The sequence below is a fragment of the Meriones unguiculatus genome, chromosome 15 (assembly GCF_030254825.1).
Source record: "Meriones unguiculatus strain TT.TT164.6M chromosome 15, Bangor_MerUng_6.1, whole genome shotgun sequence".
NCBI classification, from domain to species: domain Eukaryota; kingdom Metazoa; phylum Chordata; class Mammalia; order Rodentia; family Muridae; genus Meriones; species Meriones unguiculatus.
This window is the reverse complement of record NC_083362.1, coordinates 45,529,035-45,548,665: the sequence shown is the minus strand read 5'-3', so window position 1 is coordinate 45,548,665 and position 19,631 is coordinate 45,529,035. Positions and strand designations below refer to the sequence as shown.

Below are 19,631 nucleotides of genomic sequence, written 5' to 3'. Positions count from 1 at the left end.
GCAGGCTGCCGAGGCAGAGGGCCTTTTGCTGGGCGTCCCTGCGCTTCCAACCAACCGCCTGTAGCGTCCGTCACCTTCGCGGACCTTTTCTCCCGGGATGGTGTTTGCGGAGGTGGGGGAATCATGAGTGGACGGACTGTGCCAAGTTCTCAGGCCTGTGAAAACTAACCTGAGCCACCATGGCGGAGCAGCGCCTTCCGGTACCCCGGCATCGCTTCGTGTCGCGGGAGCAGTTCATGGAGCATCTTTACCCACAGGTGAGGAGGCCCCCCGCGGGAAGCGGACACCCCGAAATCTCCTGGCGGTCCCATCTGCTCTCTGGCGACCCAGAGAGTGGGGAAAAGGGACGGCGGACAGCTGCTGCACACTGGGCGGCTTGCTGCCGGGGGAGAAGGCTGAAGGGACCTGTAAACCGGCTCCGGAATTAGAGCCCCGGAAAAAACGGCCCCACGGGTCTGGGGAACAGGATGACCGAGGAAGCTGGGTGGCATGGAGCATTTGACAAAGCTCACTGAGAAGGCGGCCTGGGCGGGAGTCTTATTAAGACGCACTTGGCTTTTCTGGCCTTGCGTGCTCCTCTTCGATGGGGTTTCCTAAAGATTAGTTCAGGATCCCTCGCCCCTCTCTTGGTCCTGCCAATCCCTGACTATTCCAAGATACTAGATTTTTGAAGTTCAATATTTCAGTCCAAAGAGGGATTACAACAGGGAAACCAATGGGAATCTTTCCGTATGTCTCCTCTGGTATAGGTCTTTTATTTAAACCTGGACTATAATACAGGCTTACAAGCTCTTTAGTTTTTTAAAGGAAAAAAAAAAAAAACTATCAGAAAGTAGTTAAATTTAGGAAAAGGAAAAAAATTTGCTTTTAAGAGAGTCTAAGCTTCAGATTTGCAGGGCAGTGGTGGCACATGCGTTGTGCCTCAACATTCGGGAGGCAGAGGCATGTGCATCTCTGTGAGTTCGACGTCAGCCTGGTCTATAGAGCAAGTCCAAGGACAGCCAAGGCTACACAGGGAAACCTTGTCTCAAAAAGTATTAAAAAAAAAAATGTAAAAAGACCTGTCTTTTACTACAAGTAGAGCTTTAGTCTTACTCATGAGAATCCTAGAAAATAACTGGTTTACAGGTTCAGGAAAGGAGAAAAGCCGTACCTGGTCATACATGCTTTGGCCTTAGACATGCTTTGTTGCTTATTATAATATTCTTATTTGAAGTATTTCCTTCTAAAATGGAATATTATCTCCATGTAGGCAACCTCCCAGCAAATTTTGTTAATTGTACTGAAATTTTTTTGGGCGGGGGGGGGGGGGGTATTGCCAGACAGGGTATCTCTGTGTAGTCCTGGCTGTCCTCTAAGACCCAACCGCCTCTGCCTCCCTAGTGCTGGGATTAAAGGTGTGCAACCACCCTATCCTGACTAGTTGTGTCGCACTCTTTAACTCTCAGCTGGTGAGAGACTTCAGACTGCAGGGTGGGACTCTTCCCTTCCCATGTCCTTCATTTTCCCCGCCTTTCCGCCTACTGTTTGAGATAGAACAAATCAATAAAAAAACCAGAGCAGTTTTTATCAGGAGTCATGTCTATGAACCAGGCAGGCTTGCTCACTCCTGCACTGAGGTACTTATTCTTGCCGCATGTATAGTGCCTGCGGTTAAGAAGCTTTGGTGATTCGCCCTTGGTGAGGGTGTGTTGATAGAGCAGCCAACTGCTCTATACCAAGTGGTTCAGTTCTTGGCATAGCTCACAAACTCTCTGTGTTTACTTTATAACTGAGCAATTTTTAAGTCATTGACAGTTTCATACATAATATAATGCATTCTGCTCATTTTCACTCCCATTATGCCCTCTGGGTTTAATTAACATCTAGCAATTTCATACTTAAGAATTTACTTTGCAGATGTTTCTCTAAATATATGACAGATATTTATAGGATTCTGTAATAGTAGTAATTATTAGAAGCAAACTAAGTGTCTATACATGGGAAGGAAATTAGATAAATTATTGCTTATTTATTCTTTGATATACTAAGCTATAAAAGAGAACAACGTGGGAAGTGATAACAATAATTTTCAAAGTATGTTTTTAAACTGGTAAAAAGAAAATATGTAGTTTTTTGTTTGTTTGGGGGCTCTTTGAATAAAAGAAATACAAGAACAGTAGTTAAACAATTAACTGGCTTTCTCTAGAGGATGAGTGGTATGAGCTGGAAGAAGGTGGTGAGATAGCTGACCTTTGGAGGAATCAGATTAATACTTTACATTCTAAAGTAATAATTTTAAAAAAGGGTTGGGAAGAGGCAGTTGGATGTCTGTGAGTGTGTGGCCAACTTTGTCTACATAGTGAGTTCTAGGCCAGCCAGGGCTATATAGTGAGACTGTCTCAAACAAAAGAAACACAGACATTCAAAAGAAATGAGAAACTATTTAAAAACAAAAGAACCCTAAAAATAGAAATTAAATAACAAGTGAGCCTATCTGGGGTTGTGGAAGTCCATATCTTCAGTATAAAGATGAAAAGGACTGAAACAATTGTAGTTACCAGATTTGTGTTTTATAGACTTGTGACCTAGCAGTTCTGAAATTCTAGAATTTTGCAGATGATTAAATATTGATGGTGGGAAATAAGTTTTTCACTGTTGAACCAAAACATTTGTAAAAAATTAAAGGCTGGATTTAACCTTGACATGTATTTTCATGATGCATTACATTTATGTATACGTATGTATGGTACATATATGGTAAGAGATAAAGATATGTGATTACATATCTAGATCTGTCTATTTTAGGGGTTATATACATGCCCTTATATTGTTTCTTGCTCTTACCATTAAGGCAGAAGTTATGATACAGCACTAAAAGAGCTCCTTTAGGTTAGATGAATATAATAAAAAAGACATTATACACATACATTAAAATGTCAGAAGAAAATTTTCCTAGGTTTTTTTGTTTTTTAAAGAAATGATGGATTACAGGGTTGTGCAGAGAAAATAAAAAAGCTAACCGGATTATTTTATTTTGCTATAAAATAGGGAAATGTTTAGTTTTAAAAGTTACAAAAACCAGCCCAAAGAGACCTACTGGTCTAATCGGTGGTAATTTGAGCATTAAAATTACACCAGTAAAGTTGGAGGCAGAGAGATTAAGTATATGTTAGGGCAGAATATCATGTGCTACCTGGTATGTCCATTCCTTTTCTGTGGAACATTCCTTACTCAAATCGCACAACCCAAAACCTAATTATGAAGAAACGAGGTGAACCCAAATCCAAGGGCATTCAATAAAATAATTGGTCTATGTGCTCAGAAATATTAAGGTCATAGAAGACAAAGAAAGCTGATAAACCTTTCCAGATGGAGGAGCTGTGATCACCAAATCTGATGTGGCATCTCAGCTTGAATTCTGGGTCAGGGAAGGAATTTTAAAGGAAATTATTGGGATAATTAGTGAAATTCAAATGTGCATGGTGGGTTACATAATAGTATGTCCATTGAAATACAGCTTTATATTTGCTCTGTAAGAGAGTAGCTTTGTTTTCAGAAGATATACTTAAGTTTTAGAGATGGGAGGACATGATGTTACCAGTTTAACTTTGAAATGTTCCAGACAAATTGGGTTTAATAATATATCTATCTTTATCTGCTGAGTTTGTGAGCAAGTGATAACAGTGGGGGTACATACTGAAAACTTGGTGAGTCAAGTAGAGAGCATACGGAAATTCTTACGTTCTCACATTTTTTTTAGAAAGCTTAAAATGATAACCAAATCAAAAGTAACAAAAAATTAAATTTAATTGTATTTTTGCCATAAATAACATGACAATACTTTCACCTGTTGATGAGGCTGTTTTGTTTTCCTAATTTTAAGTTTGTTCAAGATATATGATATGGGTCATCTATATGTTTTAGTAATAATAGCACAAACTGTTAGATGCTTTAATTTGGAACATCTTAGGCTCAGATTAAAGCCACACTCTGATACCAAGATAGCATTTGATGGAGTACTGGTTTTCACAGTTGTGATTTCTACCTTTATTATAGAGAAAGCCCCTTGTGTTAGAAGGACTCGACTTGGGACCTTGTACAAGCAAGTGGACAGTGGACTACCTGAGCCAAGTTGGAGGGACGAAGGAAGTGAAGATTCATGTTGCTGCGGTTGCACAGATGGACTTCATCAGTAAGAACTTTGTGTATAGGTATTTTCTTCTGAGGTTACTCTGGGGTACAAGGAACTTTTTCAAACCTGTCAAGAACATTTTACATCATTATATAAAGACCGCACCGCATTTCATCTTTAGTTTATGTGATCATGGAATAGCTTACTCCTTTTTAACGAGTGGCTTAACAGGCAAGAATTCTGAGTTTATATAATTGTACAGAGACCTTTCCACAGACTTATTTTATAAATATGGGGTGCACCCTGTATTCTGTGGAGTATGGAACAGAGAGTTTCTATTCTTGGAGTTAGGTTACCTCTAAAGTTCTGTGCTGTGCTCACTCAGTCTTTACTGGCCCATTTTTGCTGCTATTACCTAGTGCAGGAAGTTTTTTTTAAAGGCTGATGTTTCTTTCTGCCTCTCAGAAAGCACAGGGCCGCCTGTATTTGGTGTACTTTGGTTTTGTAGCATTTGAAACCATGCTGAGTTTTCTCCTGATGAAATGACCTTGAATGCTGATAGCTTCTTTCATGCTTTTTTTTTGTGCTGAGCAATCTCTGATGGGTAAATCAGCTGCTGAACATGTGAGCTTGAAACCTTTAAACTTCATCTTGCATATTTCAAGTGTTGTTTATTCCCACGCACTTGATTAACATGTTAGATTAAAAAACAAACGATTTCCACATTCAGAGCATGTTCAAGTCCAGCAAATTAAATCTATTGAAAGACCCTGTTGTTCACAGAAGATTTCAGTTAGAGATGAGCTAAATGGTTTCTGTTGTCTGGGCCCTTCTCCCTTCACTGCTTTCCCAGTTTGTGCCATAGTTGCCACAGCACTTCACAGTTTCCAACTGAGTAGTTGCCATTGTGGCTCTGGGTTACTTCACAGGCCACAGATTGAATTTAATTGCCATAAGTTTTTCCAAGGCTAAGAACTTGGCACTTTTTATTCAATCAAAAGAGTGGAAGAAAGTACTGGAGTGATGAATGTTCTTCAGCCTGTGGTTAATATTACTTATTTTCCAGAGTCTAATGCCATACAAGTGGGTACTGAAACTCCATCTTGAATGGTTTTCAACTTTTCAAAACTTGCTTTTTAAACTCCTCCGTTATGTAATAGTTTCTATTCCAGCTTCTTCAAAGTTTGCGCTGGAGCTACTAAAAACATGGAAAATTATTTTTGTTCAAGGAAAAAGGAGTAGATTGAGGGTTTTTTGTTTTCATTTCTTTTCTTTTTCTTTTTTTTTTTTTTTAAGCAATTACTAGGCAGTAGGAAAGAAGGAAGGGAGGAATTTAATCTAGAGAAATTGAAACACAATTAATCCTCTAGCTACATAGGATGCATTGCTATGGACTCACTTCAATTTGAGTTGCTCTTATCCTCTCAGGTGTCTAGAGATCTGTGAAGTCACAAGTGTTAGTGTGCACATTTCTCTTATTTGCTACTGTCCTTCCACAGCCGGCCTTCCCTAGGCAGGAGCACCCTGGGTGGGGAGAGTTGTCACGAATACGCCTGGCTCTGTGGTTATCTAGTTCTGTTTTCACCCTGCTCTTCTCGTCTCATCAAACCTACTGTTGCTCTTGTAAAGCAGCCATTTCAAAAACAGAACTGGGTGATGATTTGAGGGTTTTGTTTTGTTTTGTTTTTATTGTTAAATACTTGTCTGTTGCTAAAGGTACATTACCGCTGTTGTCACAGTGTTTTAGGTACAATGCTGACACTAGATTATATTTCCTGTTTCAACTATAAGATAGTGTATAATATAGATAATGTTTATGGTGATTTTAAAGATGAGAAAATGAATATTTAATAAAAGTAACTTTGGGGCTCATGAGATGGCTCAGAGGATAAAGTACATGTTGCCACTTTGATGACCTAAGGTTGATGCCCTGGACACACATGATAGAAGAACTGCCTCCTGCCAGTTGTCTTGTGACCTCCACACCATCCCATGTGTGAACACACCATCCACATCCAACCCCTCACACACAAATATGTGTAAAATTTTTTAATTAAAATTAAACAATTTGTCTAAGATCATGTCATTTAAAATAGTTAAACCTAGTGTACATATTCAGATTTGCCTGTCGCAGACTTCATGAGAAGTTTTCTCTGATAGTCTCAGTTACTGTTCTGTGTGCTGATCCTGAGAAAAGCTACTATAAGACCTGCTTAGAGCACTGTGGGCAGAGAAAGCCTAGGCTGGGACACTTCCTTGCTGCTGTGTGTAGACAAGGTTGTAGACAGACTGAGCTTCTACTTCTGTATCCAGCTACTTTATCTTGCTCTTGCAGAGTCACTGGTCAGCCCAGCCTTTGTGAAAAAGTTAGATGCATTTCTTTTTTCTCCCTCATAAGTTAGACCATTTCTTTGTTCTCCCTCATAAGAAACTGCGTGGGCAGTTTCACAGGTAGCTGTGGGTTACATCAGCCTCCCCAGATCTCAAAAGATGCATTGGCAGAGATGAGTGTGCACAGCGTGAGGTGTTTGGTAGGAAGCGCTGACTAGGAGAGTGCTAAGTAAGTCTGCTAGTAGAGCAGAGCAGAAGCTGTAGAAGGAGCCAGGGCCCTGCGTTGGTCTGGGCACATAGTAGACTCCTTTCTTTCTGCAGAGCTTACTCTGCACCATTCCCTGCAGGAGCTTCAGTTAGATTGACAGTCACACTCACAGGTCCATACTCCATCATGTGACAGAAAATGGACTTAGGTTTTCAGATGAATACAAGGCTGGAAACAGCATACTAGCAGAGTGTCATCAGCAATTTGTGTGAATCCAAGAGTTATTTTTGACCAACCAGTGACAACTTGGTCATAATAGAGCAAATATGGAGGTGGTATTGAGACATACCCCAGCTTAGGTCCTCCAAAGCCAGTGGCTTGAAATAGGCCAAACAGCTTATAGAGTTCTTTAAGGGCCATATTCACATACTGTACACAGGAAAACCACGTTCTTATAAGCAGTGTCTGGTAGCATAGCTGACGTTAAACCTTTCCTATGTTCCCAGGAAAATAACAATATTAAGAAAAAGTAAGCCAGCCCAAGGTCATGATCTCATAGAGGAGAGTTTATAACTCTTCCTCCTCACCCACCCCTTACACATATGTGGTGATGAGACTGACAGATTTCCAGTGGGGGATTGGAGAACAAACCTCAGGATGTTCTTGTCTTACTGTTAATGTGGTGGTATCTTCATGGTTGGGAAATGTGTTTTCTTTTTTTTCTTTTTTTTTTTCTTTTTTTTGGGAATAGGGTTAGGAGCCAGGGCCTGGGAAAGCTAGGAAGCCCTCTGCTGCCCAGCTACAGAAAATGCTTTTGATTCTGGAAGTTGCTAGGACAACTGGAGCAAAGATAACTCTCTAACGTGGTGTAATGGAAACACACATTGTTTCTAAAATGTCTAACCATTTTTTCTAGAAGCCATAATGGGTGAGGGCAGTACTGCTGCCTTCTGTGCTGAGGTGGTGCCAACAGTGAGGGGCTGGAGTAGCCTCACTAGGAACCTCAGTAGGAGTGTTACATAATGGTTTGTCTAAGTCACAAGATCTGCTTGGCCATGGCACATGAAGACAGTCAGCGCCCCAGAGTTTGTATACTGTACTTGTTAAGCTTTACTTTGATTTTATGTGTCTGACTTACTTGCATGTGCGTCTGGTACCCATGAAGGCCAGAAGAGGGCATTGGATCCTCTGAAAGTGGAGTTGCAGATAGTTGTGAGCCACACATGGGAGCTGGGAACGGAGCACACATCGTCCCCAAGAGCAAAACTAAGTGCTCTTAAACACTCAGCCTCTCTCCAGCGGCAGTTTGTGTATCTTCACAGTAACTTGATACCATGGAACCATCTTTAAGTCTAAAAATTCAGGTAACAGGTCAGATTTATATACTGCTAAGTGAATTTTTAATATTCAGAATTGCATCCACATGGATTGTACTGAAAACTAGATAATTCAAAGTATGTGACACTCAACTATGCCACGGTGATGGTGTTACCAGTTGGTATGTTGTTTTTACATCTAAGGATTCTGTGCTGTTTATTTCAGAACTTTACCTTTTAACAAGTTGGTCCAGAGAGCAGCCGAAGAAATGCATAAGGAATTCTTCATCTCAGAGGTAATTTTTTAAGAAATAATTAAGAGCCATGTTAGATGAATTTAAATATGTGTTGAGGCCAGAGATTTGCATCGAGTGTCTTCCTCAGTCACTCTTTACCTTGTTTTTTTTTTTCTTGGAACAGGCTCCAGGGAATCTCCTGTCTGTGTCCCAAGTACTGGGATTATAAGCAGCTGTTTTTACATGGTGCTGGGTATTGAACTCAGATCCTCATGTTTACACAGCAGGCATTTTATTCATTGAGCCATCTCCCCAGATCTCTCTGAATGGACTTCTTTATAAGGAACCACTAAGTTTTGTACAAAAGATCAAAAATGATATATTTATAAGCTCTAATCCCTGGTTGCCAGCCCTGGCTGTCCTGTACTTGCTTTGTAGACCATTCTGGCCTCAAACTTGGAGAACTGTCTGCCTTTGCCTCCCAAGTCTGAGATTAAAGGTATGAACTACTACTACCCCATGTGATAACCATTCTTAAAGTTTGGTTGGATATTCTACAGGCTATAGCTCTGCTATTTGTCAGCTCTCAAAACTTCGCCAAATTGTTTTTTTTTTTTTTTTTTTTTTTGCTTAAATATACTTATTTCACATGAAGGTTAAAAACTACTTATTTCGTAAAGTTTTTGTAAGGACCAACCGAATAAAATAATCTATACTTAGCAGTGTTCATGACACAGAAAATACTCATCAACCCTTAATCATTAATCCTATTTCCTCTGAAAATAGGCTGATGTCATACACCAGATTCAAATGTTAATACAAACTTTTTTGATCTTTCATTAAATTGTCTGTATTTTATTGTTACTAGTACTATTAAAGATTAAAGCAGGATTCTGACATTATAGCATAGCTCTGAGTAATTTATATATTTAAATACCTTGATCAGGGCGTTAATTAAGGCTTACCCATAATACAGTTTTCAGTTATGTTGGATTTGGAGTGATACCTCAGTACAGCAAGCATGAAGATGTAAGTTTGATACCCAGCACATATGTCTAACTGATGGGCATCCTGGCATAACTTGTAATAATTCTAGTACTGGGGAGGCAGAGACAAGAGGATTCTGAGGCTCACTGGCCTGCCAGCATAGCCAAGTTGGTGAGCTGTCATAGAAAATAAGGTGTGGACTTCCGACCTGACCATGATTAAAATGTCTTTTAAAACCAACCTTTATTAGTTGCTTCTATATAGTGTAGCCATTCTTTGGATATATGTATATATTCATTGCTCTTAGGGATTTTTTTCCCCCATCAAAAATTAATGAATGGCACAGATTTAAATAGCTCTGAAATGTAGGGACCAAGTAAAGGTTTAAGTCTAAAAGCTATGGAATGTACATAAACGATCAACATGGATTCTCAGTTAAGTCACATGGGAAGTTGGCACTGAGATGGAATCAGAGCATCAGGGGGTAATGCTCGTGCACAAGATGAAGAGGAAGCAGGAGAGGATTAGGTGTGTGTGTGTGATGGCATAGTCTAGTGCAATGCAATCTCCTGGTTTTTAATGTGCTAAAAGATAAGGCTTTTATTTATCTCGTTGTATTAAGAAGGTTGGTTGGGGCTTATTTTGCTTAGCGTAAGTGAAGCACAAGTTAATCAGGTGGCTGCAGGTGTGCTTCTGTTGCTTTTAGAATTTCTTTTTAATTAATTACATTTTTTTCTGTTTGTATCCCACCTGTAGCTCCCTCCCTCTTCCCTTCCCAATCCCACCCTCCCTCTTCTCTACCCATGCCCCTCCTCCAGTCCACTGATAAGAGAGGTCCCCTTCCATCTGATCTAGTCTATCAGGTCTCATCAGGGCTGGCTGCATTGTCTTCCTCTGTGGCCTGGTAAGGCTGAGGTGGATGTGATCAAAGAGCAGGCTAATCAGTTTATGTCAGAGATAGTCCCTGATCCCATTACTAGGGAATCCACTTGAACACTGGGCTACACTTGAAACATGGGCTACATCTGTGCCCATGAATGGTCCTTGGTTGGAGAATCAGTCTCAGAAAAGACCCCTGTGCCCAGAATTTTTTGGTTCTGTTGCTCTCCTTGTGGAGTTCCTGTCCCCTCCAGGTCTTTCTATCTCCCCCTTCTTTCATAAGATCCCTTGCACTCTGCCCAAAGTTTGGCTACGAGTCTCAGCATCTGCTTTGATACTCTGTAGGGTAGAGTCTTTCACAGTCTCTCTGTGGTAGGCTCAACAAGGACATTAGCTCAACCATGTTCATAGCAGCTTTATTTGTAATAACCAGAAGCTGGAAACAACCCAGATGTCCCTCAACTGAGGAATGGATACAGAAATTGTGCTACATTTACACAGTAGAATGCCACTCAGCAATTAAAAACAAGGAAATAATGAAATTTGCAGGCAAATGATGGGGAACTAGAAAAGATCATCCTGAGTGAGGTATCCCAGAAGCAGAAAGACACACAGGGTGTATACTCACTCATAAGTAGATATTAGACATGTAATATAGGATAAACATACACCTAAAGAAGTTAATCAAGAAGGAGGACTCTGGGTAAGATGCTCAATCCCCATTCAGAAAGGCAAAGAGGATGGACATCAATCAGAACAGGGAAAGCAGGGAACAGGATTTCTTTTATTTAGCTGTTTTGTGGATCCTGAGCAACATATGAAGACATTTCTTTATGTGGCCACCAGGGGGCATCAGTAGCAAGGGTAAGATAATTGAACTTTTTAGATGACTTAACTAGGTCATATTTTAAGATTTACTCCTTTCTTATTTCTTTTTATTTTTTTATTGAGTGCTGATGGTATTTTTCTTTGGTGTGTTTAAGGATGAGAAATACTACTTACGGTCACTTGGAGAAGACCCGAGGAAGGTAAGAATTGTGGATTTAAAGCAGTTACTTAACATGTCAGTTAGCGTTTTCACATAGTGACTGTAAATTTTATATTATTGTTAGACATATAACCCATTTCGTTGTCTTCTGTTTCTTTCAGTGATTTGTGCCACAGAATGAGAAAGCTTTAAAAGTTTATTATTTAGTTTCTCAGAACTGTAGAATATTGGAGTTGTGTAATTTATACACAGTAAGAATCCCTATTGCTAAGAACTTTACAGATGGTAGTTCAGCTAATGAATATTTATCTAAAAGCACTGGAGATTTATTAGATAAGCCTTTATGCATATTTAAGGCTAAATTATTAAGGCTAGACTGGAAAAAAATTTATACGAATCTTGCTGAAAGTAGAAAGAACCTCTGTGTTAGTGAGTATTAAGGTTGGCAGTAGTTATTCCTTCACTGGAAAGGTTAGGTGTTTCTGGAGGCTTTCACGTCTTCAGGCTTCAAAGCACTGAACAAAGACTCGCCTCTTTCGTCCCTACTACTCCATGTGTTGGCACCTTACAGTGATCATTATGCTAGTGTTGTGTTTGTTATTGAAGTTCTTCCCAGATACCATTTTAATCTAAGTATTTTGTCTGTCAATTCAGGATGTTGCAGATATCAGACAACAGTTTCCATCATTAGGAGAAGATATTAAGTTTCCAATATTCTTCAAAGAGGAGCAGTTCTTTTCCAGTGTATTTCGAATTAGTTCACCTGGATTGCAACTCTGGACTCACTATGATGTATGTTACAAAATAAGAAATGTAAAGGTTCAGAACTCTTGCTTGAACAGATCTCACGTTCATAGCTTGAGCTTTATAGGCTAGTTTCAGATTGTGCTTTGTCACTGGCTGAAATGCGCTGTAACCATTTGTAGGGCAGGGGCAGTAGTGTTAGGAGTCGGCCGATTGTAAAGCCTGTTTTCTTACGTTTCTCTGGTTTTAATTCATCACCACATACATAAATCATAGCTAAAAGAGAGTTAATGGTTTTGGCCTGTGAAAAAGGGTTGGTCACCAGGTTAGCGGGAAGAGTGGGAGCACAAAACAGAATGATAAGAAGGTGTCTAATGAGACAGTTGACTGGCTGTCATGTTATGTAGGTACAGGATTTGCAAGAATAAGAATATGGGGTATCTGAACGTCTTAGGAGATATGTCCCTTAAGAACATCAGATGTTTGCTGATTTGTACACAAGCAGGATGGGTAGACTTTGATCTTGATTCTGTGTTCTCATTGGCTTTATTTGCTGAAATATATATGTAAGCATAGTAAGCAGATTTTAAATGGTGTTGTGCATAGTTTTGCGTTGGCCTCTGGAGAAACAAGCTAATGTAATACCTAGTATATTTCCAGAGCCTTTTGTAGGGCTCTGATGGATAAGGTTGAAGTCTGACATCTCTGAATAGCCATTTATTTGCCCTTGGTCTATGATGACAGGTTTCCTTTTCTCAGAGAGAGAGAAATAGAACCCTGTTCCCCATCTGGAAGCCAGTTCCAGACCTCTGACAAAATCCAGGACCCCACCAGAGAACAATATCTTTTGGTGTTTTGAAATGGGAGTCTTGTTTTAAATCCATGGTTGGACTTGACCTTAGATCTTTCTTTCTTTGCCTCCCAGCTGGCAGGAATTCAAGCCTGTGGCAGCACGCCAACCCATTACGCCATGTGTGTGGATCTTCTCGTACATCCTAACATTTCTAGGGGAGTCCAGCACACTAACTATAATTAGATGAGACAGACGAGAAATCTTAGCATATTTTCAAAGTTGTATTTGAATGATTGGTGAGAAAATGATGTGCTTCATACGTTTTTAACTGTATAGATTATGCTTTAAGTATTTCCTTTGACCTTGGACTACAATAGAATATATAATGCTTTTCTTAAAAATAGTCAGTCAAGGTTTGCTGAGGAGAGGGTTAGTGCTAAAAGACGAATGTGTTGGTAGTGCTGTGATAGGAGGGACTGCATTCATCTCGTTCACTGTATGTCTTTACCCAAAGGTTGTGCCTTCACAATCTGTGTACACAAGGAAAATTAACAGTGATTCATTGAAAAGCACTCTATGGGGACTTCCTGAGTGTAGTGCTTTGCACTACAGTTTTTATGACCATGTGTGGGTGACGAGTTTGTAGTGTTTAACAGTGGCTGCCCTGGCGCTTTCTCTTTGGCTCAGGCTATCCCTCAACAACATAGTAAGAGAAATGTTGACCAAGGGCAGCCTCAGGTACTTATACTGTATTTCCTGTTTTCCTAATTCGCTAGTACTTCCCATGTTAAGAAACATGAGAAAAAAATGTCTTCTATACATTTGTATATGGAATACAAACTTTTTGTTGTTTGGTTTGAATTATGACTGTAAGAGTTTTGTGTAAGTCAAATCTCACAAAAGGAATAGGGCTTAAGGAACATGTAGTTACACATGCCTATGATCACTGCTGCTCTGAACCTGAGCCAAAAGCATCAGAAGGCCAATGTGGGCAACACAGTGAGACCCTGTGAGCACCACACCCCCGAAAGAGAGAGGGAGATAGAGAAAATAGGGTTTGAATTGAATTGAATTTTACATACTGCTTACACATACTTATTGATTTTTAGGTAATGGATAACTTTTTACTGCAAGTGACAGGAAAGAAGCGAGTTACACTGTTTAATCCTCAAGATGCACATTATTTATATTTATCAGGTATGATTTAATTTTATGTTTCTAGAGTTTATTATTAAATAATATAGGAAGACCATGATGTAGGATACTTTTAATTATGTACTGTATTTTCCATTATGTGTATGTAGTGATGATAGGCAGTATAAAGAATGAGTTTTCAAGGCCAGGTGTAGTGGCGTATTCCTTTAATCCTAGCACAGGGCGTCGGGGAGGGTGGCAGGCTGAGGCAGGTAGATCTCTGAGTTCAAGGCCAGCCAGGGCTGCACAAAGAAACCCTGTCTCAAAAAACAACCACAAAAAGAAACAACAATAAAAAAACCACACACACAAAGAGGATCAGAAGTTTAAGGCCAGTCCATCCTCAGCTGCAGAGTTTAAGGTCAGCCTGGGATATGTGAGAAGCTGTCTCTAAACACCGAAACCCAGCAACAACAATAAGCCAACCAAGCAAAAACAAAAACCATTTTGAGATTATCTTATTGCATTGCATGGGTGGTGGATGTCAGTTGTCATGTTTAAAGAATGGTCATTGAAAATTATCTTTGGTTTCAGAAGGATGGCTTTCACAGTGTGGATACAGTAATTGAAAAGAATTAAATTTCAGGTTTATATTTGTGATTACGTTTTAAAATGTGAACTTGGTTCAGTGTGTGTGATCTCTCTTGGGAACTTTTCAGGTTCTAAATCAGAAGTGCTGAATATCGACAGCCCAGACCTGGATAAGTACCCGCTCTTTCCCAAGGCGAGGAGGTACGAGTGCTCCCTTGAAGCTGGAGATGTTCTGTTCATCCCTGGTGAGGTTTCTAAACCACTCTAACTTTCCTTCTGGATTCATTTGTTGTCCAAGTGTCCAGGTGCTTAGAGTTTTCAGAACAGTACAGTGGGGTACAGTTTATACCCACCTAGCAATAGGCTGTGCCATCTAGTCTAGGCATGTAGGCCACTCCATCTGCGTTATTGATAGTCAGGGTATTCTCAAAATATATCCCTGCCGTAAAGCCATCCATAACTCGTTAAGAGAGTATTTTGAGTCATTTTACTAAGTAACATGAAGCAGTATCCTCATATCTGGAAAATGATTATACCTGGTTGTTTTCTAAAAATTACTTTATTCTAAAATATATAAGCATTTTAGAAATGGCAAAGAAGATTATAGATGTTTATTAAATATCAAAATATTATAATAACATCTGAAAACCTTTTTCTGTATACAGTTTCTGTGTTCAATAAATAAACATTAGTTTGGATGCTCATAAAATTTCCATGTTGTGAGTAACTATTATGATAGGATTAATATCTGTAATTAATACTTAAGTGAATACTTCAAGATTAAAAGACCAAAAGTAAATTGTGGTATTTTTACACAATGGAATGCTACTCAGCAATCAAAAAGGAGGAAATCATGAAATTTGCAGGCAAATGGTGGGATCTAGAAAAGATCTTTCTGAGTGAAATATCCCAGAAGGAGAAAAACAAACACGGTATATACTCACTTATATAGACCTATAAGATATGATAAACATAATGAAATCTATATACCTAAAAAAGATAATCAAGAGAGCGGACATGGGGTAAGATGATCAATCCTCGTTTAGAAAGACAGATGGGATTTGCATTGAACGTATGACAAGAGTCTACTGAGCGCATCTGAAGGACTCTAACTAGCAGTGTTTTCAAAGCAGATACAAAGACACATGACCAAACCTTCGGCAGAGTACAGGGAATCATATGAAAGAAGGGGAGTTAGTATGATGGGGAAAGGATAGGAGCTCCACAAGGACCAAATATATCTGGGCACAGGGTCTTTTCTGAGACTGACATTCAACCAAGGACCATGTATGGATATAACCTAGAACCTCTGCTCAGATGTAGCCTGTGGTAGTGCAGTAACCAGCTGATTTCCCATAGTGAGGGGAATAAGGACTATTTCTAACAGGAACTCAATGACTGGCTCTTTGGTCTCCCCACCCCCCAAGGGAAGAGCAGTCCTGTTAGGCCACAGAGGAGGGCTTTGCAACCAGTCCTGAAGATACCTGATAAAACAGGATCGGATGAATGGGGAGGAGGTCCCCCCCATCAGTGGACTTGGAAAGGGGCACGGTGGAGATGAGGGAGGGAGGGTGGGATTGGGAGGGAATGAGGGAGCGGGACATGGCTGGGATACAGAGTTAATAAAATGTAACTGATAAGAAAAAAATAAAATTAAAAAAAAGAAAAAAAACTCATGTATTAAATATATCTATGCAATATGTATAGATATCTCCAGCAAGACATAACACACTTACATTCAAATAAATTGTGTTTATTAAGAGAGAGAAAAAAAAAAGACCAAAAGTAGTGGGGCTTATTGACCAGTTTATAAACTGTTGATACCTTTATTCAGTGCTAGAATTAACTTCTGAAACATCTATATACAATAAAAATCAGGTGATATACTTGAGGTTAGACTGTAAATTAGTTGAGCAAAAGAAACCATATTCTTGCTAATTTCTATATTCTCAAAGAGCAGCTCTCTTCATACAGCTGATTCAAAACCATGATGCTTTGACTTATTACTATATTTCTTAAAGCAACTATTCCTTTATGTTAAATCAATTGCCATTTTGTAAATTAATGTTTGTTTGTTTGTTTTTGAGACAGGGTTTCTCTGTGTAATGGCCCTGGCTGTCCTGGACTCACTTTGTAGACCAGGCTGGCCTCAAACTCACAGAGATCCTCCTGCCACTGTCTCTGGATACTGGGATTAAAGGCGTGTACCATCACACCTAGCCTTGTAAATTAAAGTTTTCATATTTTTTGTTTTTATATTTTTAGAACATGATTAAAGCTACGTAGTTTTCTCTTACCTGCATTCATTCAGTTTATCTGGAAGTTATTTGCACATATTTTAATACAAAAGCAAGATTCACATCTTTAAATTTAATGATCAGACTAATTGGCTTGTTCTGTTAAATTAATAAGTGAAAAAAGATTCTGAAAGATGAAAGATCTTATAATTAAAACCAAACTTTTGATGATACTTTTACAAAGAAAAGCACTGTTTTTCCATGAGCATCCTTAGAAAGTGTGTCTCTAAGACTTAAACCCTCCTTTCACAAGACTAAACATTTTTTGGCATGGTTAGCATTCCATCTGTTACACTGAGGTGTTCTTTAATATTCTTCTAGCACTTACATTTTGAAAATGTTAGTTGAAAACAGTAAACTTTCGAGTGAAAATGAAAAAATAGCTAAATAATGTTATCAAGTTTCTTCTTTACCACCACTACCACCAATTTGCTGTCATTTTTGATAGTCATGGTAAAGGAGCCGAGAAGAATAGAGGATGGAGCAATGTGCCTTAAAAATAAAAATAAAAAAACTGAAGTGAATGCTAGCTCAAGTTAGGGAACCAGATTGTCATTGGAATAGGAAGTGTTTGAACAAGTACCGTATTGAATCACAAAGGACCAGGCATATAGTCTTCAAAAATTAAAGTTTTCTGGGTACAAAATGTTCCATATTCTGATGTAGTTGTGTGTCAGGAAGCGCAAATATGTAACACAAAAGACTGTCCCGAATCAGAGGATCACAAAGCAAATACCGCTTTCCTGTGTCTTTCAAGCTGGATGGAAAGTGACAAATCCTATTTAGAACAAGGGCTGTGCTCCTGACACTGAGTGGGCAGTTCTTAAGTGAGTGACTGTGGAAAGCAGGGGATATGCAAGGACAGGAGCTTGCTACAAAGACTGAGTCTTACATTGGCTTTATGCAACTCAGGATATCTCACTGACATTTGTTTTTTGTTTTTTCCTTTTCTCTAACAGTAGGTTTATTTTTAACTTTTTTTTTTTAAAACTTTCTTCAGCTTTATGGTTCCATAATGTAATTTCTGAAGAGTTTGGAGTGGGAGTGAATATCTTTTGGAAGCACCTTCCATCGGAATACTATGACAAAACAGATACCTATGGCAACAAAGATCCTGTAGCAGCATCCAGAGCTATGCAGATCTTGGACAGAGCTTTGAAAACACTGGCTGAATTACCAGATGAATACAAGGACTTCTATGCACGCCAAATGGTCTTACGTATTCAAGACAAAGCCTACAGCAAGAACTCTGAGTAAAAAATGAATGGAATGTAGTAAAATTTAAAAATAAAAATCAGCTCAAGTATTTGAAAACTATAACAAGATATAAATATGTAAAGATGCTTTTTAAAAATAGGAAAGTATCAGGCTTGTGGTCTACAAGGAGATGCATATCTGATTTCTATGTGGTGCAGATTGAGAATGCTTAGTGGAGCCATTCTTTAGCTCTAAGATGTAACTAAAATTCATACTTAATAAAAAATATACTGAATCACTACATAAGGTCTATTAATGGAATGGCCTTCTTTGGTCTTTCCAGTGATTCAGTAGTGCCACCAAAAACTTGTTCACCCCACCCCCACCCCACTCTTTCAGACACAGGATTGGCATTATTCTAGGTCTAGCTAACCTCGTGGTCATGGGATGATTGCCAGGAGCAGCTGGGGCCTTGTGTGTCTTCATTTGTATGCAGTGGAGAAGTCTGGCTAGAGTCCACAGGCACGGTCTTCATGAAGCAGCTTTCCAGAGTCCCCTTAGTTTAACACTCGGAAATGGCTCAGCCCTGTCCATCAGGGAACCAATTGTCATCGCATGCTATAACATCACACAGGAGTGGGTGCTCTTCCTTGAGGCACAGGAAGTGTATGAAGAGCAGAATGGTTATGTTACAGGGTGCTTTGCATTATCAGGACTAAGAATAAGTAGATTTGTTGCTGTGATAGACCATGAGTTGACAAATGTCTCTTCTGATCCTGACTTTTCCTGCTATCCAAATGTCTTCCTTTTAGTTAATAATAACTCTAAACTTATTGTTTTCCCATCAAATACTTCTCTAGTATTTCTTTTAGTTTTGTCAAATACTCTTTTAAAGATGAAAAATCCCATTACTGTAATCTTTGAAGACAATAAACTGTATTCTCTATACCTAATCACACTCAGTGCCATTGAAAAACAACTTTCTTTTACTGAACATGTGTTGATCAATTTAATACATTTTAATTACAGGGGAAATATTTACTCTTGAAGGTAGAAACTTATTTACTGTTTAGAGTTGGCTTAATTTAACCCTGTTTAGTTAAATTAACCCTTTATAGAGTTGGATTAATTTCAGGCATTGAAAGGAAATTATAGTAGACAAGTATATAAAAATTGTGACTTTTCCTAGATATTCTTCAGACTGAAATTACTGAGATGAGCAATAGTTAAATGTTTATTGAGGAAAATGTTTTAATATGCTATTTAGGTCTAATTATCAGAATTTAAAAAAAATCTTTACTTCTTAGCTTGAGCAAAGCACTTAATGATTTTTCTCTCAGAAAGGAAAAAGTTGGAAATCCTTAGTTTATATAGTAGTTAGCTTTGAATAAACTAAATCCAGTCACATAGAGGGCTGGGAACACACATGGGTAACTGGGTTCAGACCAAGCACCAAAAGAGAGGGTCACATGGAAAAGCTAGAATCAGAACCAAGTTGACCTAACAATCCTTTTGTTTGGTAGCACAGAAGGAAACTAGAGGATCTGTTTATTTTCTCCGTCTTGAAAACAGGACTGCTACATTACAACACAGTACAAAGCCAGTTAAGGAACATGCACATAATGGCAGGGGACTGTTACTCTGCATTTCTTCTCCAAGTCTTGTTAACTCTTGTGTATCTGCAGCACTGCAGTGAATCCTTTTGAAATGTTTTTAATCTTAGTTTAAGGCCAGATGAATAAAATACACATTAACTCATGGATTAAAAATAGTTCATTGTTGAGTGAATGAATCTGAGGAATTATCTAATCAGCCT

The 19,631-nt window shown here is 38.9% G+C and overlaps 1 protein-coding gene across 3 annotated transcripts; it reads left to right on the top strand.

Moving 5' to 3' along the window:
- Nucleotides 1-117: 117 nt before the first annotated feature.
- On the top strand, nt 118-18,768 carry Tyw5 (tRNA-yW synthesizing protein 5). 3 transcript variants are annotated; one of them, XM_021662638.2, is made up of 9 exons: nt 118-257; nt 4,039-4,174; nt 8,196-8,265; nt 11,055-11,099; nt 11,509-11,530; nt 11,714-11,851; nt 13,706-13,793; nt 14,450-14,566; nt 17,619-18,768. In XM_021662638.2, the coding sequence occupies exons 1-9, from the start codon at nt 180-182 to the stop codon at nt 17,873-17,875; spliced, it is 951 nt and encodes a 316-aa protein (XP_021518313.2). In that variant the 5' UTR covers nt 118-179; the 3' UTR covers nt 17,876-18,768. The 3 variants fall into 3 exon arrangements, with proteins under 3 accessions (XP_021518313.2, XP_021518312.2, XP_060224359.1); XM_021662637.2 differs by lacking the exon at nt 11,509-11,530 and having other exon boundaries at nt 4,039-4,193; XM_060368376.1 differs by lacking the exons at nt 118-257; nt 11,509-11,530.
- Nucleotides 18,769-19,631: the final 863 nt, after the last annotated feature.